The 25,000-nt window shown below is 46.6% G+C and overlaps 1 protein-coding gene across 12 annotated transcripts in view; it reads right to left on the bottom strand.

Annotated features, from left to right (window-relative positions):
* The window catches only part of FAM193A (family with sequence similarity 193 member A), a 172,722-nt gene that overhangs the window by 36,742 nt on the left and 110,980 nt on the right, over nt 1–25,000 (bottom strand). For 8 of the 12 annotated variants that reach the window (XM_033856552.2, XM_073804765.1, XM_033856542.2 and 5 more), the window contains 7 exons: nt 24,116–24,263; nt 14,118–14,195; nt 12,417–12,529; nt 12,040–12,282; nt 9,517–9,697; nt 9,249–9,428; nt 3,720–3,971 (listed from right to left, as the gene is read on the bottom strand). In XM_033856552.2, coding sequence (XP_033712443.1) covers nt 3,720–3,971; nt 9,249–9,428; nt 9,517–9,697; nt 12,040–12,282; nt 12,417–12,529; nt 14,118–14,195; nt 24,116–24,263 — 1,195 coding nt within the window. The remainder of the gene's footprint in view (nt 1–3,719; nt 3,972–9,248; nt 9,429–9,516; nt 9,698–12,039; nt 12,283–12,416; nt 12,530–14,117; nt 14,196–24,115; nt 24,264–25,000) is intronic. The other 4 variants (XM_033856544.2, XM_033856546.2, XM_033856547.2 and 1 more) reach the window with 2 other exon arrangements.

Here is a 25,000-nt window from a genome sequence, read left to right as displayed (position 1 = left end):
AATAGCCCAGAGATGGAAACAACCTAAGTGCCCATCATCGGATGAATGGATAAAGAAGATGTGGCACATATATACAATGGAATATTACTCAGCCATAAAAAGAAACGAAGTTGAGCTATTTGTAATGAGGTGGACAGACCTAGAGTCTGTCATACAGAGTGAAGTAAGTCAGAAAGAGAGAGACAAATACCGTATGCTAACACATATATATATGGAATTTAAGAAAAAAATGTCATGAAGAACGTAAGACAGGAATAAAGACACAGACCTACTGGAGAACGGACTTGAGGATATGGGGAGGGGGAAGGGTGAGCTGTGACAGGGCGAGAGAGAGTCATGGACATATACACACTAACAAACGTAAGGTAGATAGCTAGTGGGAAGCAGTCGCATAGCACAGGGAGATCAGCTTGGTGCTTTGTGACCGCCTGGAGGGGTGGGATAGGGAGGGTGGGAGGGAGGGAGACGCAAGAGGGAAGAGATATGGGAACATATGTATAACTGATTCACTTTGTTATAAAGCAGAAACTAACACACCATTGTAAAGCAATTATACCCCAATAAAGATGTTAAAAAAAAAAAAAAAAGAAAGCTGGTGGAGCTACACTAACTGCAGACGGAGCCGACTGCAGAGCGAGGAAAGTTATCTGGGATAAAGAGGGCCATTACTTAATAATAAGGGGTCAGCTCTGCATGAACACGTAACAATCCTAAACATGTGAGCACCTAACAGAAGAGCATCAAACTACACGAGGCAAAGCCCGACAGAGCTGCCAGGAGAAACAGGTGGATCCACTATTACAGCTGCAGACCTCAACCTTCCCCCATCAGAAATGGGGAGATCCAGCAGGGAGGGATCAGTAAGGACACACCCGAGCTCAACAGCACCATCAATCAACTGCTACTTCATCCAAAACCAGCAGATTACACGTTCCTCTGAAGGAACATGGAGCATTCACCAAGGAGACCACATTCTGGGCCACAAAGCGCACTAACAAATTTGGAAGAACAGAAGTACAGTGTCTGCTCTCAGACCAGAATGTAATTAAAGTAGAAATCAGTAACAGAAAGATAGCTAGAGAATTCCCAAATATTTGGAAATTAAATTCCCTATCACTTACAATTTTAATTTTTTCTCTAGTATTTCATCACTATATTTACCTCCTGCAACTACTTTTAACTTTCAAATAACACAAGTGAACACACAAATGAAATGTATCATTGGTATGAAGACATCTGAAAACAGAAATAGTCTTCAAGTTTTTCTAATTTCAGGAAAATAAAATTTTAACACTGCTCATTCCAAGCATTTTAGGTCTTAAATATATTTGCCCACGATGGCAGAAGTATGAATTAAAAGAATTACAACTACAGTGACATAAAGTCTTCAAGGCGACAGCTGTCATTTCACCAGACCAGAAATTTCTAAAGGCCCTGACAACACAGAAACACCAGCAGGTCAGAAGAGCCTCAATGGGGACGGTGCCCGCCACACTCAGCAACACCTCCCTCCTCCCAACTGTGCGCGGACCATCGCGCTGAACCGTGCTGGCCTCTCTGACGGAGCTGAGGATGAGTCTGTGTCCTTCTAATACAGCGCATTTCTTCTCTACCATCTCCTACGGGGCTGGGAACACACGATGCATTTAGGTATAGACGCAGCCACAGTACTCAAGTTAGTCAAACTAACTCCAATAACACAAACCAACTTTGCAAAACCTGGTTAAGTGACAACGTAAGATTGTTTAGAAAAGCAAACATTTTTTTTTTTTTTCTTTTTTGCGGTACGTGGGCCTCTCACTGTTGTGGCCTCTCCCGTTGCGGAGCTCAGGCTCCGGACGCGCAGGCTCAGCGGCCATGGCTCACGGGCGCAGCCGCTCCGCGGCATGTGGGATCTTCCCGGACCGGGGCACGAACCCGCGTCCCCTGCATCGGCAGGTGGACTCTCAACCACTGCGCCACCAGGGAAGCCCAAAGCAAACATTTTTATACCAGGTACAAATGAAGTATTCTGTCAAATGCATCTCAGTTTTCCAAATAAAAATGGCATCCAACTAGTGTATTTTAAATGTATTTGAATAATCTTGACATTAATACTAAACTGGCTGAAATACAGCTTAACAGCTTGTCCTCCATATTTGCCTTTCCAGCCACGAATCTTTCACATCTATCTACTGGATTACAGTTTAATGGGTATCAAATAAATAGATCTCGATACAGATGATGCTCCCCCGAAATGTTCTCCTTCCCCTTTACCTTCTATAGACTACTTACAACATCCTGAGAAAAGGCCAAAATTCGGGGCGGGGCGGAAATCAGTTTTAACTAGAGGTCCCAATAGCCTTTGGGGATAATCAATTTCACTACTTTACTTGAAGATTTTTAAGAACTAATTCTTGAACAGCTTCCACCAGCAAGAAAGTATGAGAGACCATTCTATACTCTTTTCTCTGGGTGGTTCCCTAGGGACTAGAAACTGGAGCTCTATTCAGGTAAGAACGGGGAGCCAACAGCTTCCCGAACTCATACGTTCTCCCAGAGGGCAAGGGCTGTGGATCAGGGAGACCATGAAAATAGCCTGGCCTTGAATACATACCTGAATAATGCTACTTAAAATCACCCGATTAACAAAGGTATCATTAAGTGTTCAAATTGAGCAATTCAATCTAATAAAATTTAAGCATAAATGTGAGTGGTCACCAAGCACCTATCATAAGAGAACATGACAAGCTGATTACACTCTGTTATAAACCAGTGGTTATAATCTCTCGCCTGTGCCCCTCCCCAGCTATGGCAACGTGTGGCCTTCTTGAGAAAGCCCCTTTCAGGCCACGTCCTCCCTTTCTCTCCCAGTGGAGAATCACTGCTTTAAGTAATGTTATCAGTAAAGCTTGGGGGAAATTCTACTTTTGACTGACTAGAACTAATAACACGAGGCAGAGTAAGTGACCAAAAAATAAAAATTCGTGATAAGAGTCAATAAAGGTAAGTTCAAAATAGCTACTAGAGAGGCACAAAGAACGAAACTAACCTGAAAATCTCACTGCAAAGTCTAAGATACTGAACATAAACCTGAGGTTCTCGGAGAAGAAATGCACGCAAATCACACTTTCCCAGACCCTCACTACTCTCCTGGCCAGGCCTCCCAGTCTGCCCCCAGCCCCTCCCACTCATCACCTGCCCGGCACACGGGCTCGCACCGCATGGCACCCAGGGTCCCGCCTTCAAGCTTGTTCCTTTCTACATAAAAGTCCTCAGTCTCGTGCTTAGAGGACACTCATTTTAGACCCTGTAGAGCCCAGCCAGTGTTAGAGGACTCATGTCACATTCAAATTATTTTACCCACCACACTGAGAAAAAGAGCCAGGCCTCCAAAAGCTGCGGGTAGAGAACTGACCTGCTCTCTGGGTGGGGAGAAGCCCGGTGTGGAAGGTCCCCGAGCACAACCCGTCACCCCGGCACCATCTGAAAAACTCTTCACGTACTAGTTAATTCTGGAGGAATAAAGCATGACTTTCATGATTGTTTTTACAAGTGTAAAGGTTGAAAATTCTGAGTTTAAGGTATTACGGTAAAAGGAAACATTTACAGACCCTCCAATCAAGCGCGGATGCTGTCCTACACAAGCTGCCAACTTACGGGTTTCCGTTTGTTTCAACATGTACCCCTCAAGGTCTGAGTGACGGGTGAGCTTTCCAGCCCTTTCTGCCCTGACTTACCTTACTGTGTGTAAAGGGGGGCGCTGTGTACAAGGTGGGGTGGATGAGAGGGCGAGGCAGGTGTGGGACGGCGTGCAAGGGCACATGTCCATGGATGTGGGGGTAAAGATGCAGAGCGGGGTGTGTGGGCTTCTCGGGGCTCAGGAACTGGTGGCCGGGAGGAAGGGCTCCAGCGGTCACTGCCGACGGCGTCAATCCAGACGCCTCTTGTTTACAGACGTGACATTCACAAGTGTTTGGAGCTTGCTCTGCCTGAAGGGAAAGAAAAAAGAAGTATTTAGTAAATGAGTATTTAGGGAAACAAAGAATTGTACGGACTGAATTAGAGCCAGTCACACGGCAGATACAAAGGCAGCAGGGCCCGTCCTGACACCCCAGGTTGACGGGTCCCTCCTTGTGAGGTAAACGAGGGCCCCCAGGACTGGGACTGAAGAGACCTGAAAAGAGAAGGGGGTGCGCACCTCCCCCCAGCTGGGTGTCTGCTGAGGCAGCAGCCACATCCATCTGCATCCCGCGCCTGTCTGAGCAGGGGCAAGGGGACTGGCAAGACAGCAGAGCGGAGAGAGGGAGCTGGGACCAAGGACAACAAGACCACCAGTGAGTGCCATGCTCCGCCGGGCTCACACTGCTTAACGGACGGTTACACAGAGATTCTTCAAAATGCACCAGAGATGGGACTTCCGGCTAAGGTGGAATGAAGCAGTCGGTGACCCTTCTCCCTCAAAACAAGTGTAAAACTGAACACAATTGTCAAAGGCAATCGTTTTGAGGCTCTGGAAATCAACCAAAGGAAAATAACAAATTGAGAAGCGTTTATTCATGCAAATCTGCTAGAACTTTCAGGTGAGAACAGAAGGGGTCTAGCCTTCTTGCCCAGGGCTCTTCCTGTTCCCAACTCCCCACACTCCTTAAAAAATTAAACTTTAAAACAAACAAACAAAAAAACGTAACTCAAGAATAAATAGCAGAATTAAAGTGGTACACTAAAATTTTCTTTGATATGAAAAAAAGAAGTAAAGGAGGGACAGAGGTACAAAAAACATGAGACCTACAGAAATAACCAGCAAAATGGCAAATGTAAATATTGTCAATAATTACATTAAATGTAAATTACTCATTTCAAACAAAAGGCAAGGACTGATGGACAGGATAAAAATATGAGACCAAACTAAAAGACTGGAAGGCAAATTTTAGACTCAAAGACACAAAGAAGCTGAAATTAAGAGCTGAAAAAATATATAATATAACAGTACTCCGAAGACAGGTGGAGTATTAGTATTAGACAAAATAGTCTAAGATAAGAAGTATTAGCAGGGAAACAGTTCATAATGACAAAAGGGCCAATACGTTAGGGAGATAGAACAATAATTACGTGGATACACATTCAACAACACTGCCCCAAAATGCACGAAACAAAAACTGGCAGATTTGAAAAAGGAATAGACAACCTAAAAGGCATACTTGAAGACTTCAATATGTCTCTCTCAAAAATTTTCAGAACTAGATAGAAAATCAGGAAGGATATAGAAGACTTGACTAACGCTATCAATCAACTTGACCCAACTTTCATTTACAGGCCGCTCCACCTAATAGGGGCAGAATACAAGTGCACCTCTAGGACAGACCACATGTTAGGCCATAAAACAAGTCTCAATAAATTTGGAAGCTCTAAAATCAGTAATCTAAGCTTTAGATTCAACAAGCTAGAAACAGAACAAACCAAACCCAAAGAATATAGAAAGAAATAATGGAGATCAGAACAGAAATCAATGAAAGAGAAAAGAGACAAACAGAGAAAAGTAACAAAACCAAAAACTGGTTATTTACAAAAATGGACAAACCTATAGCCAGACTGACTGAGGGGGTTAAAAAGGAGTACACAAAATTACCCAAATCAGGAATTAACATCACTACAGACTCTACAGAATTAAAAGAGAGTATAATAAACAACCATATGATATCAAATTAGACAATTTAGATGAAATGGATAAATTCCTAAAAAGACACAAATTATTAAACTCATCCCAAGAAGAAACAGAAAATCTGAATAGACCTGTAGTAAGTAAACAAAATTTGAATTAGTAATTACAAAATTTCCCACAAAAAGAGACCAGGCTCATGGGATTTCACTTGTGAATTCTATCAAATATTTAAGAAATCTCAATCTTAGACAAATTCCTTCAGAAAATATATGCAGAACAAACAATTCCCAACTCATTCTATGAGGCAGGTATCACCCTGATACCAAAGCCAGACAAAGACATCATAAGGATGGACAACTATAGACCAGTATCTTTTATTAGCACAGATGCAAAAACCCTAACAAAATAACCAATCGAGCAACATATGAAAAAGGGACTATGCCATGAGCAAGTGGAATTTATCCCAGGAACACAAGGTTGGTTTAATATATGAAAATCACTTGATGAGATACACCACGGTAACAGAATAAAGGATGAAAACCACAGGGTCTCAACAGATGCAGAGAAGGCATATGAAACACCCAAAGCATGTTCATGATAAAACTCCCAAAAAACTAGGAGTAGAACAGAATTTCCTCAACTTGACAAAGGACATCTATGAAAAACCTACGGCTAGCATCATACTTTACTGGTCAAAGACTGAATGCTTTCCCCCTAAGACTGGGAATAAACAAAGACATCTACTTGCACCACTTCTACTCAACACTGTACTGGAGGTTCTAGCTAGCTCAATAAGGCAAGAGTAGGGAATTAAAAGAATTCAGATTGGAAAGGAAGAAGTAAAACTGTTTATTCACAGCCAACATGATCTTGCATGTATAAAGTCCAAAGTAATCTACCAAAAAAAAAAAAAACCAACCCCAAAACAACACCACAAAACTTCAACCCTTCTAAAACAAGTTTATTAGCAAAGCTGCAGAATTCAAGATCAATATATGAGAATCTATTGTATTTCTATATATTACCAACAGTCAATTGAAAATCGAAATTAGAAAACACCTTTACTATAGAATCAAAAGACATCTAATACTTAAGAATAAACTTAAGAAACATGTTCGAGAACCACAGACTAGCAATTTTTAAAAACCGCTGAGAGAAATTAAAGATGACCTAAATAAATGGAAGCAGCATGGTCACTGACTGACAGATTCAATTTTGTTAAGACTGTATTTTCCCAAAATTGATCCTTATCATCCCACAAATAAAAGATTAGGCCCAGAGAAGTTTGCTGATGAATTCTATCAAATATTCAAGAATTCAATGCAACCTCTATCAAAATCCAAGCAGGTCTTTTTGGAGAAGGTAACAAATTGTTCCTAAAATGTATACGGGGAATTCCCTGGTGGTTCAGTGGTTAGGACTCGGTGCTTTCACTGTGGTGGCCCAGGTTCAATCCCTGGTCGGGGAACTAAGATCCCACAAAGCCATGCAGTATGGCAAAAAAAAAAATAAATAATAATAAATAAAACAAAAAATAAAATGTATATGGAAATGCACATAGATTTTGAATGCATTTAGACTTTGAAAAGGCTAAACAATTTTGAAAAAGGCCCACCAAGCTGCAGGGCGGATCCTACCCGATTTCCAAGCTTACGGTAAAGCAACAGTCAGGTAGAGTATGGCTTTAAGGACACAGAGATCAAATGAACAGGACCCTGAGTACAGACATTAACCCATACATTTATAGTCAATTGATTTGCAATACATAGCCAATGCAATTCAACAGGGGAAAGGATGGCCCTTTCAACAAATGGTACTGGGACAACTGGATACCCAAATATGCAAAAGGTGAATTTGGACCCTAACCTCAGACCATAAGCAAAACTGAGTCAAATGGACCACAGACCTAAGTAAGAGCTAAAATTATAAATATTATAGAGGAAACGAGAGTTTTGTATTAGGTAAAATTTTCTTGGATATGACTTCAAAAGCATGATTCATAAAAGAAAAAATTTATAAACTGGAATGCATCAAAATTAATAACTTCTGCTTTTCAAAAAACACCATAAACATACTAAGACATACCACAGACCAAAAGAAAATATTTGTAGATCACATACTTGATAAACGACTTGTACCAATATATACCAATATATACAGAACTCTTTTTTTTTTAAATATTTATTTATTTGGAGGTGCTGGGTCTTAGTTGTGGCACGCAGGATCTTCGTTTCAGTATGCGGGATCTTTAGTTGCAATGTGTGGACACTTCGTTGAGGCATGCAGGATCTAGTTCCCTGACCAGGGATCGAACCCGGGCCCCCTGCATCGGGAGTGTGGAGTCTTAGCCAATGGACCACCAGGGAAGTCCCCACAAAGAATTATTAAACTCAAAAACAAGACAGAGAAGGAAATGCAACCCAAACGGCCCCTCAATATATGACAGAATGAGCTCAACTTTGCCCATAAAAAATGGAATGAAAACTGAAACCTCACGGGGTTACCACTTCTCATCTACCAGACTGGCAAGAGCTCAAAACTCTTCCAGGGGGAGGGGAAGGCATCACGCTGACCCGGTAAAGCCACTCCTGGTGACCGCTCCTAGGGACAGAACTGCCTACGTATAAAATGTCAGATATGTAAGGTTACTCACTGAATAGTTTATGATGGGGAAACAAACGGAAGCAAACACAAGTGTCCGTCAGCAGGGACTAAAAAGAAAAACAAAACGAAACTATGACACGTCCACACGATGGAATACAAAGAGACCAGCAGCGGAGCAAGAGGAAGTGCGCTCTGTACAGGTGAAGCTGGTCAGGACACACTGCTAGGCAGGGAAGAGAACAGAGTGTGCATTAGTATAAGCCTTTTTCATGAAAAGGCGAAGAATATTTGTATTTGCATAAATAAACACTGGAAGGACCTAGTTTTAAATAGGTAAAACTGGTTACGTATTGGGACTAGGGGCTGGGGGTGAGCAGGCGCTGCAGCCGGTAGATGAGGAAGGAGGTGGGAGCGAGACTTCTCAGGGTAGTAACACCTTCTGGTGTCCTTTCCTGCAGATTTACACCACCTACTGAAATGGTTTTAATCAGCCTGGACCTTCATCTGTTCTTCCTTTCATTTAAAAACTGCTTGAGCGCCTATTATAAAACTCTGAGTCTCTAAGAAAAAATAACAGTCTGGTAAGGTACCCGCACCTCTGGCTAACAGAAAAACAGACACTATCAGGAAAGAAAACCTCCCTTACAAAACCAACCTCTTCTGAAATTTTAACATTCCACTCTTTCATTTTATTAAAAAAAAAGCCCTTCCCTTGCTTCCCAGACAAGAAAACCTCCCCAACACTTAAATATCTGGAGCCACTCTGCGGTGCCGCAGAGTCAAGATGACACTGATCACAGATTCAGGAAAGAGGAACAGGACTGAAGGGAGGGAGCGAGTCACGTCTGCTTATTTGCAAGGATGCCTCGACTCTCTCCAGGCCTAATCTTCAGAAGTTTTTCGAAATAAAATAATTCTGTGTTCAATAACGCTCATGTTTAGAGAAACCAGAGGCAGAAAAGAGACCTCTGGCAAAACAAAGTTCCAAAAAATAAAATCATACCTGCTGAGTTGAGTAAGACGGGGGTGGACTGTCCACTTTACTTTCCTCCTTCCCAGGGCTCCCGTCTCCTAGAGCTGTGTCTTCCTTCGGGGCTCCCGGGGGCTCCCCACTACTTTCGCCGTCTGCCTCCTCGTCATCAGCCTCTGAAGAACTACTGCTGGTACTGCTTACCTGAGGGGACTTTAAAAACAACCCTTTGTAATTTACACTTTTTGAAACAGAAGAATGGAGGCAACTGACACACCAGACACCGTCTGATGTCACTTACTGTCACTATGAAGACGCATGCCCATACCTCGTCCTTCAGGGCCATGTTTTCCCCGCCACCGTTCAGTTCACCGTGGATTCCATTCATGCTGGCCACCACCTCGGCATCATCATAGTTACTCAGCGGATAAATATCAGCAAACTTAGCTGACAACGGCGCAACATCTTCATCGTCACTACAACTGAGAGAGCAGAGACGTCACCAGGGGGCCGCTCTCCGCGAGCACAGCGAACGCACCACCCGCCAAGCAGACACCGCGCTCGTTCACAGGAGTGCTGCACTGAGTGCCACGCATGCCCCTCAGCATCTCCTCGTAACCTGAACGCACGAGGAAACGCCTGGAAGATTACCATTTGTGCTATTTGGAAGAACGGAAAACAAGACTCCAGAAGGAGAAACATTAAGGAAACCACAAAATTTAATCAGATTAATTGATGTTGCACATCTATTCAAGTTGAAGTGCCCTGGTGTACAACTGTTCTCTCCGCCATTTCCAAGCAGACACAATTTTTGATTCTAATTAAAGGGGTACGGAGAACAACCGTAGGTCTTTACCGTTTGTTTTTATAACCGCCAAAATTTCAGACACAGCCAGCTGAACAAAACATTAAAGGCACTTATGTGACAAAATACTACAAGATTTTTCACTACAAGGCCAGCTGTGGCCAAGTCCAGTCATAATCTTAATTACCAGCTTTAGCAAGACATCCAAGCGATGGGCAAATGGAATATCTACCAAAAAAAAGTAAGAAGACTTCAAGGCTAGAGCCTATGGAGACCACTTAAAATGTATGACTTTCTGGTACATGGAAAGAGCTGGCGCAGAGCTCCTGGCTCAGTGTGCACGGTTCAAGGCTCGACTGTAAACGGACACCCCACGGGTCCACGTAAACATGCCACCGCGCCCGCCTGGAGCCTCAACACTCAATGGCCTCCAGAAGGAACAAGCCTAAGAACTGGAGACCTTTTGGCTTTAGGGAAGAGTGTCCAGAATTGCCAAACTCAGGTTCTTTTCCACTTTTAGGAAGACAAGAGTCAATAGACTACAATGTGCTATCATCCGGAGCTCATCACAGCAAGCACGGACAGTGCCCAGCAGGCCTCCTGGGGTCCCACTGCACCTGAGGTAACAGCAGGCTTTGCCCTGGGCTGCACCCACACCTGCCCCTGAGGTGTTAGCATCACCACGACCCAGAGGAGGAAGCCAAGGTGCGGAGATGAAGGAACTAAACCATGTGCTCCATGCAATGGAGGCGACCCCAGAACCCGTGATGTCCAGACAGCACTGCAGCCCAGCAACTAAACCGCCACGCTTCTACTTCACCAACTTAGAAGCGGCACCACGAGAGACACCACGAACCAGCGGCCACATGGAGCTCCTTGGATCACAGAGTGTCTACCGGGAAGACACGGATCACAAGGTGCTGGCGGCCAGATGCCCAGAGCATCCGCACATGGCCCCGGCTCCGCCACTCAACGCAGCATGGGAGACCACGGCTGGCGCCAGCCGCCAGGACACAGGAGCGGGGCAAACTCTTCCAATGTAAGTTCTCATTCGACTGCACACGCTGAACTGCGGGATGCTCCTGTGATGAGCTAGCTGGCAGCTAGCTGTGAAGCCCTCAACACTGTACCGGCTCCGAGAGCACAGGGCTTCTACAGCTATGAAGCACCTTGAGTTCAGTGAAAGGAGTCACGGGGTGCTCAGGCCAATCCTTTTACTATTATTCTGTGTTTGAGACCAAATCCATATTGAGAATTGAAAGACTCCGAAGGAAAGCCTCAGAGTCACCGTGCGAAATCCAGACGGGGGAAGCGAGAAGTCTGAGAAATGCGGGGCACCACCCGTCCACTGGGAGCCATGGCGGGGGGCCGGCCACCTCCACAGGGTTCCCGGCACCCACACACACTGTGACATGCAGAAGGCACGTTTTATTTCTTCAAACATATACCCGCGTGCAGCCTGCCCAGAAGCTAGAGCAGGTAGCCTCAACACGAGACACGGCCACAAGTCCGAAGAAACATGGGCCCACTCCCCTCCCTGTGAACTGGCGACAGCTGCACAGCCACCTCGCTTGTACAAAACATCCTTCTAGGTAATGTGGGAACACGGAGAACAGAACCTTTCAGTCACGTGCTAAAGTGATCATCTGAGTTCTTAGCAAGACATGGAACAAGCATGGATGCTGGGCTGATGATGAGGCGGAATGAGCAGCGGGCTGGCCCCCCGTGATTCAGTGAGCGCGGGCCAGGCCGGCGCTGGGAAACACTTCCCTGCAGACCAGCATGTGTTTGTTTGCCTTACTGCAGTTATTCATTCACCTTCTTTTAGGCAGGTCATGAAACAGTGTCAAAGTTTGGGCTTACTGATTCCATGTTTTAAAATCTATTTAAAAGAATGAAGGGTCCTTTTTCCTGAAAAGCACTATAATGCTATGCATACTTCTGCAGACATTACTGTCTCTATTTCTCATCATTGGATTAGTTAAATTTCTGAAACCTTATGACAAAGTCACGACTTACAAAGTTGGTGCAGAGCCATTGTCTGTGAGGATGAGTCTGGGATGTTGCTGAACTGTAATGGGAGAGCTGGAACCTGACCCTGAGCTTGCTGATGACACGCTAGGTGGGCGCATCTCAGAGAGATAGTCGGGAGCAGAGTCCACCTGGAGTGGTAGCTGGTGAATGTGGATGTCGCCAGTGACGGGGGGGTCCATGATACCACAAGTGAGGATGTGTGAGAGGCTGCAGTCATCGCAAGCACATCTGATTGGGAATTAAGGACAGTTACCGAGACAGCCAACAGAGAAGGGCAGACCGTGCTCTTTAGAGGTTGGTGCCGGCCCTCTGTGGGGTCAGCGAGGGTCCCGCAGGCCCGCTGCGCGCACACGCAGGCTCACCTCCTCCTGTAGTTGCAGTTGGGGCAGTCGGGCATGCTCAGTCGCGACGACAGCACGTGCCTCATGGTGTCCGTGAAGCTGTTCTCGCCAGCGGCGGCCTTCTTGTTCGTCAACTGGAGGAAATCACGAGACAACGGGTTAGTTTTGCAAGACGCGCCGCCCCGTGACACAGCTTATATTTTCCAGCAATTGTGGTAGTGTGTGTCACACTCAGAACCAATGACCACAGCTTCCTAAGGTGGGGCAGGGCCAGGAAAAGGGGCCGCAGATGTGTGAGGCACACAGCCGTGGGGCTGGGAGAGGCCCTGACACAGGCCAGGGACCAGTAACCCCTAACAGGCTTCCTCACCAGCAAACACGCCGCAGCGTCCCTCACAGCAGACACCCAGCCTTTACCCTGAATCTGCCGTGGGCTTGGTACTTGCTAGGTACCGGGAACATAGAGATAATCACTGCCCTCAAGGAGCTTAGATTCTGGAAGAGGGGACAGGCAAGAAACCAAATTTGAAGACCGTGACGTAGAAGGTGCCCTGGGAGACCTGCTCAGCATGCTGGAGGGGTGGGGGAGCTGCTCGGCAGGTGCCAAGCCTCAGCAAGGCCCAGGTGCAGTCTGGTGATCCCATCAGAGGCAAGGAGGGCGTGCGGGCCAGCGAAGAGCACTGAGCCGGGCATCCCCTCACGAGACCCTTGGCCGCTGCTGAGCCTGGGCTGAGCAGGGGTGCGTCTCGGGAACAGCCTCCCCGCCATCGGGCCTGCGCACACAGAGCTGTGGCACCCAGCGCCCACGAGTTACACAGACGCTTATGAGGCACGATGGAAGCTGGACAGTCAGCACGAAGGCGGCAGTGGGCGGGTGGGAAGGAACGCAGCAGTGAGGAAGGCCAGCTGGAGAGGACGCCAGTGGAGCATGGAGGAGGGGGGACCCGGGAACCACCTAGGAAGCGGCCCCTCAACCTCCACTCGAGCGGGCGAGCCTCTGGATTTTAGAGAAGGAGCCTGTGGACTGGCTTGGGCAATGGGATGGGTGGTGGCCAGAAGAGCCATGGGACAGGACAGAAGCCACACAGGTAAGCGAGCGGAGCACGGCTGCCCTCTGTCTACCTGTGGAGCCCAGAGGAGACCACGGGTGCGGGCGAGGCTGGGGCCACCGACACCTAGGGAAGGCCAAGGGAGCACGCCCGGCAAGGGAGACTAACTGGGAGAGAAGCCAGCACATGCACGGGAAGCAAGTTTCCCAGTGAAGTCCAATGCCCTGAGACCACCACACCGCAGCCCCCGCGAGTTCTGCCAAAGCGGCAGGCAGAGGGGTGGGGGGAAGAGCCGCTGGAGGAAGGGGTGCGCTGGGGCCGCCAGCAGCCACGGCGAAGGCATGGCCCCTGGCACACGTGGCGCGCACCAAGTTTCAGCCCTGCGACTTCACTGTATGCACCCTGGCGAGTAAACTGGGGACACGCCACCCGCCTAGGAGGAGTCCGTGGGGACTCAGGGGTGGCTGTGGCCCGAGCGGGTGGCTCTGTAAACGCGGGTGTCCCCTGAGGGATACAGGAGAGAAGGAAGTCGGAAGGAAAACCAGTTTACACCACTGCCACGCACAGTGAGCAGAACATGCGTGTGGTGCTGAAGCGCCGGTCTTTTGGAGCCGTCCACCCGCAGGGAGCAATTCCCATTCCTGTGAACCGCCCCTCCGGCCCACAGCCTCACCTGCTCTTCCATGAATCGCCTTTGTTTAAAAAGCTCCCAGTCTTCTGTTAGCATGCGCTGTTTGGTTTTCATTGTCATCTAATTCATGGGGGATGTAAAAAACAAAAAGTCTTAGTACCAGCAAGAGCTACCCCGGACATTTTCAAGGGGAGACTTTTAAAACGATACATACAAGAGACCGCGTCTGCGGACAGAAGCCACAGCACTACAGAAACGCTACCTTATACTCGATCTCAGCGCCTCACGTGACTCGCTCAAAATCATCGCAAATACTTTTCTTGCATGAAAAACACAGCGAGGAGTTCAGATTTTAAAGAGAAATTAACGTATCAGAGGTGGATCTGTCAATACGGTGAGTGGACAGTCACAGTTCACTGAACAACCGCGAGGGGCCCTGCACGTGAAGCGTGAGCCCTGGGGAGGTCGCCCTGAGCGCCACAGCAGGCACCAGGGGCTGCGCAGGGAGGGGCGGGGGCCGCTGTTTAAGCACGAGCTTCAGCTTGTGAAGATGAGAGAGCTCTGGAGCTGAACAGCGGTGACGGTCACAGCAATGTGAGCGCACTCAGTATGAATGAACTGTAGACTTAGAAACGGTTAAGGTAGTAAATTTTGAGTAACGTAGATTTTCCCACAACTAAAAAGAAATTGAGGGGAATAGGGAATTAAGAATGGGCTCGAGGCACTGCCTTATTTGAAGGAGGAGGCTACGAAATGATTAAATCTTGGTGTTTATATAAATGTATTCTTGTAAATTAACCACTGAAAGATATGGAATACGTATCTTCAAAATTATTAGAAGAAAAAAAAAACGGAAAAGGGCGTATATTCAGTCCTACAGGGAAGGACATACTACAACCAGCAGCGCTCCCAGCTGCTGGACGGAATGCTGCTCGACTCACAGACCACCTAATAAATAGCCTATTACATCTTCAAATTAAAACAAACAAACAAAAAACTGCCCGTTAAACCCTCCAAAATAAAACAAGAGTAACTTAATAAAATCAAATTCATGCACTTAAAATTTTTTAATAGTTTGAAAGTATCAGAGAAGAAACCAAAGCTGAAATTACAGTCTGTTTAGAAATAACTGACAAGGAAAGCCCCACAAATCAAATTTTATAAGATGAGCCCAAGATGCAGAAGAAAATGTACAGTTTAGTGGCGTTTATGAGAGAACAGAACAACAAAAAAAGCCGGAAAAGTATGCGTTCAATGTAAGAAGCCCAAACAAAATGAAACAAGAAATCAACTGATAAGCAATTAAAGGTAAAAGCTGAAATTTGGAAAACCAAGAAGTAAATGTGATCAATAAACCCAAAAGTTGGTTCTCTGAACTTCCTCCCAGGCCGAACAAGGGAAGAAAAGGAACAACAAAAATAGCGGGAGTGAGAAGGGACACGGACACATACAAAGATTTTCTAAAACCACAAGAGAAAACCCCTGTGCAATTCACGCCTTCCACATATAAGAGCAGCTGCCAACAGGTGGCTCGCGGCTATCTTGTCGGCCCTGCACAACGTGTTTTACAAGCTGAGCCAACGTGAAAAAGCCTTTGAGATTTCACCTAACAGTCTAGACTCCTGGTCTCTCTCGACGCTGGACAGCTCAGAGGGCAGGCTGTGGGCACAGCTGGGACGCCAGGGGCACTCCTTTTAGGGGAGCAAGTGCTCTCATTACAGTGCGAAGTTAGAGGCAGGGGAATTCTCCTGTAGCCATCACGCACCCATTTTCATCAGCTGCCCTGTAAGCACAAGCTTAAGCCCGCCCCTTTATATGAATGATGTGGATAATTTCCCAGGCAAATATCAATTTGTAAAACTCACTTAAGAAGTAGGTTCATGAACACAATGTGTACTGAAAAGGCAGTAAAAGATACTGAGTCCTTGTTCCTTCCCCTGCAAAAATGAACCAGGCCCCAGAGTTTCATGGTAGGGTCTATGCAAACCCTCTGTAGATTAGGAAAGTTGAACTATTCCTAAAAACTGGAAAAACATGGAAAGTTCTCAATTCATTCTATGAGATTAGCATAATTATCCTTTATACAAAACAAACAAGACCTCAAAGATGAAAACTCAGTAATACCTCAGAATACAGATATAAAAATCCTAAATAAAATGCCTAATAATGGATTAAAGAATAATATATTATAATCTAGTAGGGTTTAATTCCAGGAATGCAAGGATGTTTCAAAATTAGGAAGCCTAATCTAATTCATACAAAAACACATAAAAAGAGAAAAAACATACAAACTTAATGTCTATTCCTGCTTTAAAAAATTTTTTTTTAATTAATTAATTTATTTATTTTTAGCTGCATTGGGACTTCACTGCTGCACAAAGGCTTTCCTAGTTACAGCGAGCAGGGGCTACTCTTCGTTTCGGTGCGCAGACTTCTCATTGCGGCGGCTTCTCGTTGCACAGCACGGGCTCTAGACGCACGGGCTTCAGTAGTTGTGGCACGCGGGCTCAGCAGTTGTGGCGCGTGGGCTCTAGAACGCAGGCTCAGTAGTTGTGGCGCACGGGCTTAGTTACTCCGCGGCATGTGGGATCTTCCCAGACTGGGGCTCGAACCTGTGTCCCCTGCATTGGCAGGCAGATACTTAACCACTGCGCCGCCAGGGAAGGGCTCTTTAATTTGCTAAAAAGTATCAAAAATTTGTATGGCAAGCATCAGACTTAATGTGAAACCTCCAAAGCGTTCCACAAAAGCCAGGAACTGAACAAGGATGCTGCTGCTAGTAACACTCTTACTCATGACGCTTTGAAGATTCTAGCTGAAGTGAAAAAACAAAACACAAAGTTCAAATGCTAATAAAGAGGATAAGACAAAACTATTATTATTTGTAAACGATGTCATGGTCTCCTAGAAAACTCAAAGCAATCAATTCCAGAACTATTTGAGAGATGATGACACGGTGGGATGACTGGACACAAAGCAGAACTCAGCTCGCCTATAAGGACCAGCAATAACTCCTTAGAAAATGTATTCCACCATCTAAGATGCCACTCGTGATAGTCCCTAAAACTGTGAAACACCTACATATAAATTCAGTAAGAAATGTACAAACTATAAGACCATAATATAGGCTATAAAAGACAACCTAAAAAAGGAGATATATACCATAGTTTTGAATGGGAAGATTCAATATTGGTGCTAATTCTCCCTTTACGTAACGTGGGTCTGCAGTTTTCAGGAGAAACATTTTTCTTTCGTGAGTAACTATTACTGTTGCAAATTTTAAAAATGATTTAAAATGAGCTAAACATTAGAAAAAGTAATCATTTCCTTATCTTATTACAGAGCTCAGTACAGAGTTGTTTGATAAATATAATCAATAGAAACCTCCTCTTTGACCTTCTCTTCGCAGCCTCTGGGATTAATTTTGTGGAACATTTGGGTACCTGTAGGCTTATACATGCGTCACACAACAAACAAAGGATAAATCTTTAAAAGCAAACAAGAACAACGGATTTCAAAGCTGTCAACTGTCTCCCCATGGCCATACTTATTGGTGAATACTAATTATTTTACAGATGTGCAACATTTTGCAGTCTTGAATTACTATGTGGTTTCTAAAATGCTACTTGATTAGAAGAGACTGATATCCATTCCAAGGATTCTAGAATGACTGGTACCCTCTGGATGCAACTAAAATTGCTCGATTTCCCTAACTGGTATTAATGGCATCGTAGTTCCTTGACAGGTGAATGAAAATAAGAATGCACCTTTGGGTTGCTTTAATGAAAGAGGATGGCTTTCCACTGTGAAAAGACAGAGAATGCTTTCTTTTTTTTCCTTGTAAAATACGTGTAACCTAAAATAAACCATCTGAACCATTTCAGTGGTATCCCCTCTCTCTTCATCTTGCAAAAGTGAAACGCAGTCCCCGTTAAACAATAACCGCCCGCCTCCCCTGGCCCCCGGCACCCACCCTCCTACTCTCTGTCTCTATGGATTTGCCTACTCTAGGGACCTCAGGTGAGTGGGATCAGACAGGATGTCTGTTTGTGTGTCTGGCTTATTTCACTTAGAGTAATGTGTTTAAGGTTCTTCCACGTTTTTAGGTCTTCCACGCAGGTCCCTGATTCACTTTGAGTTCCCTTTTCCATATGGTATTAGATAAGGGTACAACTTCATTCTTTTGCAGGTGGATACCCAATTTTCCCAGCACCATTTGTTGAAAAGACTGTCTTTTCCCCATCGAAGGGTCTTGGCACCCTTGTCAAAAATCACCTGACCATATACGCAAGGGTTTGTTTCTGGGCTTTCTACTGTTATCCACTGGTCTGTATGCCTGTCTTTATGCCAATACCACGCCGCTTTGATCACTGTGGCTTTGTAGTAAGCTTTCAAATCAAAAGTGTGAGCCTCCAGTTTTGCGCTTTTTTTCCCCAAGACTGTTCTGGCAATTCTGAGTTCCTTGAGATGCCGTATGAATTTTAGGGTGGGCTTCTCTATTCTTCAAAAAACATCGCTGGGGTTCTGACAGAGACTGCACTGAATGTGTAGGCCACTTTGGGTGCTGCTGGCGTTTCCACAGTGTTAAGGTGTCCAATCCCGGAACACAGGAGTGTGCCTCCATTTATTGGTGCCCTCTTTATTTTCTTTCAGCAACGTTTTGTAGTTCTCACTGTACAAGTCCTCCACCTCCTTGAGTAAGTTAATTCCTAAGTATTTTACTCTTTTCAATGCCACCGTAAATAAAACTGTTTTCATAATTTCCTTTTCAGATTGTTCACTGTTTGTTTGTACAAATGCAACTAATTTTTGTGTGTGCACTCTGTATCCTGCTACTTTGCTGAATTCACTTACAGTTTTTAAATTCTAACAGTTTTTTTTTTTTTTGCAGAGTCGTTAGGATTTTCTACATATAAGATCACATCATTTGCAGAGACCGTTTTACTCTTCCTTTCCAATTTAAATGCCTTTTATATCTTTTTCTTGCCTAACTGCTGTGGCTAGATTTTCTAGTACTATGTTGAATAGAAGTGGTGAAAGCAAGCATCCTTGCCTTGTTCCGGATCTCAGAGGATTAAAGGCTTTCTTTTAATCTTTCACTTCTTTTAAAATTAATTATTATTGGAGTATGGTTGCTTTACAATGTTGTGTTAGCCTCCACTGCACAACAAAATGAATCAGCCATACATATACAGATATCCCCTCCCTTTTGGACTTTAATCTTTCATTATTGAGGATGATGTTTGCTATAGGTTTTTTATATTTGTGGCTTTTATTATATGGAGGTAGTTTCCTTCTATTCCCATTTTGTTGAGTGTTTTTAATCATGAACGATGGTGAATTTTGTCAAATGCTTTTTGCTGCATCAACTAAGATGATCATGTGGTTTTTCCTTGTTGATGTGGTATGTTATATTAATCAATTTTCATACCTTGAAACACCTTTGCATTCCAGGAATAAGTCCTACTTGATCATGGTGTATAATCCTTTAAATATGCTGAATTCTGTTTGCTAGTATTTTGTTAAGGATTTCTGCATCAATATTCATAAAGGACACTCACTGGTCCGTCGTTTTCTTTTCTTGTAGTGTCTTTGGCTTTGGTATCAGACTTAGGCTGGCCTCATAGAATGAGTTAGGAAGTGTTCCCTCCCCTTCAGTTTTCTGGAAAAGTCTGAGAAGGATGGGTATTAATTCTTCTTTAAATGTTTGCTAGAATTCACCTTTGAAGCCATTGGGTCCTGAACTTTTCTTTGTTGGGAGATTTTTGATTACCGATTCAATCTCCTTACTAGTTATAAGTTACTAGTTACTAGTAACTATTCAGATCCTCTATTTCTTCATAATTTAGTCTTGGTTGGTTCTTTGTTTCTAGGAATTTGTCCATTTCATCTAGGTTATCCAATTTGTTGGTGTACAATGGTTCATAGTACTCTCTGGTAATTCTTTTCATTTCTGTAGGACTGGTAGTAATGTCCCTACTTCATTTCCGATTTTAGTAATTTGTCTTTTTTCTTTTTCTCTTAGTCCATAAGCTAAAGGTCTGCCAATTTTGCTGTTCTTCTTGAAGAACCAACTTCTGGTTTCACTGATTCTCTCTTCTGTTTTTCTATTCTCTGTCTTTGTTTACCTCTGCTCTAATCTTTATTATTTCCTTCCTCCTGCTAGCTTTGGATTTAGTTTATCTTTTTTTTCTTTCTGCAAGTTGCAAAGTTAGGTTGTTGATTCGAGATCTTTCTTTTTTAATGTAAACATTTATAGCTATAAGAACAAGTATTTTTAAAGAAACAAATTCGCTTTCAGTCTTACTTTTTAAGACCGTATTTTCCTTTTAGAAACAACATGTATGTTGCTATTTTTACACCCCCCAATTTTATCACAATAGCAGTGATAACACTGTGCATTATATTCCTGATTATTATATTCCTCGCAGCAAGGAGGTTACTGCTTAGCACAGTGCTTAGCACACTGCACAGCAAGCCACCATTTATCTTCTTTCTCTTCACCTGTATTATCATTTTAGTTACACCGTTTTTCTGAAATCATCTAAATAAGATCACAAGTTATTGATTGTCATCAGAAGCTTACACTGACACAGCATGATGGAAAAGTCAGGGATAAATCAGACCCCCACTCTAGCGCATGGCACCAATCTCTGCAGAAGGAACCACCAGCGGCAGTGGAAGCCCCTTCAGATCAACTCCAGACTGAAGGCTCCTCTGCGACAGACGGCGAGACCCTGCTCGACACAAGGACCAGCGCTGCTTACATGCCCGCAGGCCTTCGTTTGCACTTGTACTCACGAATGAGCGTCTCCCCACTGCCACTATGGAACTCTGCAAACTCCCCGAGTAGTGCTCAGCATCAAACACCAAGTTCAACAAGCCCCACTGTCAGGGCCAGAGATGCAGGGGACCTCACAGGTCACCTACTCCAGCCACATCTAAGATTCCGATGTCAGGACTCCCCTGGTGGTGCAGTGGTTAAGACTCCACGCTCCCAATGCAGGGGGCCCGGGTTCGACCCCTGATCAGGGAACTAGATGATCCCACATGCGTGCCGCAACTAAGAGTTTACATGCCACAACTAAGGAGCCCACATACCACAACTAAGGAGCCAGAGAGCCGCAACTAAGGAGCCCGCCTGCTGCAACTAAGACCCAGTGCAGCCAAATAAATAAATATTAAAATAAATAATTAAAAAAAAAAGACTGCTGTCAATTCACTTCTGCACGTCTCCTCTCACAGGGAGGGGGCAGCTCTGTCTTCCTGTGTTTCTCCCTGGGGTCAGACTTCAATCGCTGGGCTGGAGGCCTCTCTCTCCAGACCTCCTCACAGCACTGAGGACAGGGGCGCCCCAAGTTCCTGAGGCTGCACTGCCATTTCCTGTTGGGGTCTGGCCTGTTCGTAGATGCCTTGAGGACAGACAGCGCAGCCCTCACATCTGGACTCCAGAACTCTGTCTAGGACCCTCCCCAGCACAGGCTTCCAAGTGACAGTCTGTTTACTGCTGCCCATCAACGTTTCAGCATCTGATCCGCCCTCCAGTTGATTCGCCAGGACCCAGCTTCTCTCTACACGTCTGTTACTACTGTAGATACTAACGGGGTGGCAGAGGGGCCCAAGGCAGAGCTGCCAATGTCACTGTCCAGGCCCACAGCAAACACTGATGGGGGTGCCGTCTGGACGGACTGTCTGCTGTTGTCCTTGCAGCAGTTTCTTGCCCACATGGACCCAGAAGGTTCTCAGGGGACGTGGCACATGGCTTGTGAGGTTCTAGGGTGTCCTCCCTCCTCTCCTAGTCCAGGGACCCTGAAGACAAACTGAGGCCAGTGTAAGCAGCAATCCTTGGTGAGGACAGACTCATCCTCAGTCTGCTGGACAGGGGGTATTTTCTTCAGCCTGATGTTGGGGACAGGGGTTCCGTGACCTGATGCAATCCACCCTTCCTGTAAGCCGAGACGGCAGGACAGAGACTTAGCAGGTGGCGTAACCTCGTGGGTTCCCACAAAGCAGCCCAGACCAGCTCCTGTTTCTCACACGTCTCTCTCCCTGAGAAGCCTTCGCACATCACTCGTTCTTTTAAAGCAAGAATGGCTCATCAAATTTCTTCTATCGTCAGCTTGGACCCCGACGACGAGAGTTCAGCCAGGGAGAGGCTGGCGTCTAGTCTTTGACTTTTTTCTGCACAGAGTTCTGATGCCCCAACGTCCCGGGAAACCAGCGCTCCCAATTCTCCCCTCTCCTCTGTACTCTGGATAAACCACCGCACTTAACTGATGTGGGGTTTCCTCTAAAGGTAACCCAGTAACCGGCTCGGTGCAGCTCAATTCAGAACACAAGGGACTGTTTACTGCGGTCCTGCTTTTTAGTAACCACACACACACAAAACTGATTCAGAATTATATAATACAAAGGCTCAAACAGAACCAAAATGTCATCTAATCTGATTCTGTCATTTCACAAGTGGGAGACTAAGTAAGGCCCAGGGAGGGGAAAGGCTTGAATGAGGCTCACAACCAATCTGGGGCAGGGCCTGGCGCCAAATGCCCCTCAGGGTCCTCCGCAGGACCTGAGTCCAGAACACCCCGAGGAACAGGCAACAGCCCCCGTCCCCTGCAGCAGTCTCCCCTCCGGGCGCCTGTGCCCTCTGCTGCCCGGACAGCAAACTCCTGCGAACGGGCTGGTGCACGCGCAGGCGGCAGGGGGGAGGGAGCTGTCTGCTCCCCTGCCTCGGAGTGACTCAGCTGCCGGCCGCCTGGCTGCACAGGCCTCAGGGGCCGAGCTGGCTGCAGGTCCAGGTGGAGGATGCACAGGTGGAGGATGCACGGCTCCCTGACCCCGTGCCTACATTTGCCAGCCTCAGGCGAGTCACGCAACCTGGGGCCAGCCCTGCCCCCACAGTGGCCGAAGCTGAGGCGTCAGTGGTCAGCAACGAGCCACAGCTGGAGAATTCGAGTGCCCCGGGGGCTCCAGGACAGCGGGGAGCGTGGGCCAGGCACAGAGTGGCTCCCGAGGCCACGTGCTACACATGCAGCAACTGTGGAAGAGGCCAAGCGCATGGCGCCGGCGGAGCCACCTGCCCAAGACAAGCTCAGCTCAACAGCGCCGAGTTGTCACGTTGCCAAGGCGCACCTGACAGAGGGGAAGGCCAGGATCACGCGGGAGAATATGGTCGGAACCGCTCCCCTAGCTTCTGAATGAGAGACTACTTAGAGTAACGGTCCCTGAGGCTGCAGAGGGAGAACTGCCACACGAAACACGGAGTGAGGCTGGACCGAACAGTGACGTGGGCACACGCCAGTCCCTTCCTTCTTCCCAATCCCTCACCACGCTCGGGTGGCAACGCCGAGACGAAGCGTCACAGCCAGCGGCCAGGCGGCACCCAGGATCCCAGGCAGACTCTGCACCAGCACCCGCCTTACGCCAGAACCAAGGTTCTGTTTTCCTACAGCCTCAAAAGTACAACACGGAGCTGTCACTGTTCCCTTATTACTCCTCACACCCTGCAGTACCCTGGAAAAGACCCATGATGAACGCCTCCCCTGCCCAACCCTCCTGGGGGTTTTAGAAAGGCGGGCTGGCCGGCCGGGATGCCGGCTGGAAGCCCTGCCCGTGGGCCCCATCCCCACAGCAGCGCCTGCCTTCCACTCCCCTCCACCCCTGCAGACCACCTGCCCAGCACAGCCGTGTGTGTCTGTGTCTGCGCTCCCGCTCGACATGCTTAGGGACGGGGGGAGAATGGGCTCTGAAGCTCACGTGTGGCCAGTGTTCAGTAAACGGGTCCTGACACGGCAAGGTTCAGCCGTTTCCAAAGGCCTCAGAGGCCCCCGCCGGCAGCACCGAGTCTGGGCAGCAGCCTGTGCCCGTGACCGTGGCTGTACCCAGGCCAGCAGGGACCTGACCAGCAGCTGACCCTGCGGGCATGGCTGGGCGTCCCCTCCGGAGCAACAGCAGCTGGGAGCCCCCGCTCGCACCCCTCCCCTGGGCACGTGGCGCCTCGCGGCGGGCTCCTTGCGGCCGTCCCAGTGGTGCACACCCACCTGCTCGTCCACGTAGGCGTCGATCCTCTTCTGGCACTCCAGCCACTCCTCGGCCACCCCGCGCAGCTCCTCCTCGGAGCGCTGGTACCGCTGCAGCAGGGTGCTGTACGTGTCCTCGTTGCAGGTGTCGTGCGTCGTGGTCCCCAGCCTGGGGAGAGAGGCCTTTCAGCACCCTGGCCATCATCTCCCCTCCCGAGGTGGCAAGTGGGGCACCACCACACACCCCACGAGGCTGCTGTGCGGGATGAGTTAAGCACACAGCCCAGGCACCCACGACAGAGTCTGGCCTAGAGAAGACGCTCCAGGAAGCAACAGCTCCTAAGAAAAAAATGAGTGGTGAGTCACGCTGTTCTACAAAGACTAAGGGCCAGAGATTCAGTTCACTGGATGTGGGGTCGTAAACTGTTTTTCCCTACTGAGATTCACTGACACAGAGAGAACAAAACATTTAATGAGAAATACAAAATTTGGACCTGGTTTTCAAATCAAGTAAAACAGGAAATTCAGTTCAATAAAAAATATAATCATAGTTTCATTTACTCTGTGTATCTTGCTAAGAAAGATGGTAAGATGGCAGACGAGAAACTAAACAGAAAACAAAAGTCACAAATAGAGGTAAACACCTGGGCTTCTCAAGAGGAGGGTGGCAGGGGAGAGAAGGAGAGTGGGGGAGGGGTGCAGGCTCACAGGCAGGTTATCTTCAGACACCGTTCCTTTTCCTAATACCTAAACGTGTCAACATTTGAACCAAAGCAATGGTGATAAAGACCTCATAACACAGAATTTCAAAATCAAAGGCCACGTTTATAATCGCTGACGAGCACAAAGATGACGCGCGGGCTTAATAATCGCTGCTGTTCACACGAAAGAACTGGAAGTGACCCG

This window comes from Tursiops truncatus, chromosome 5 (genome assembly GCF_011762595.2).
Source record: "Tursiops truncatus isolate mTurTru1 chromosome 5, mTurTru1.mat.Y, whole genome shotgun sequence".
NCBI lineage: Eukaryota > Metazoa > Chordata > Mammalia > Artiodactyla > Delphinidae > Tursiops > Tursiops truncatus.
This window is presented reverse-complemented; position numbering and strand designations above follow the sequence as displayed.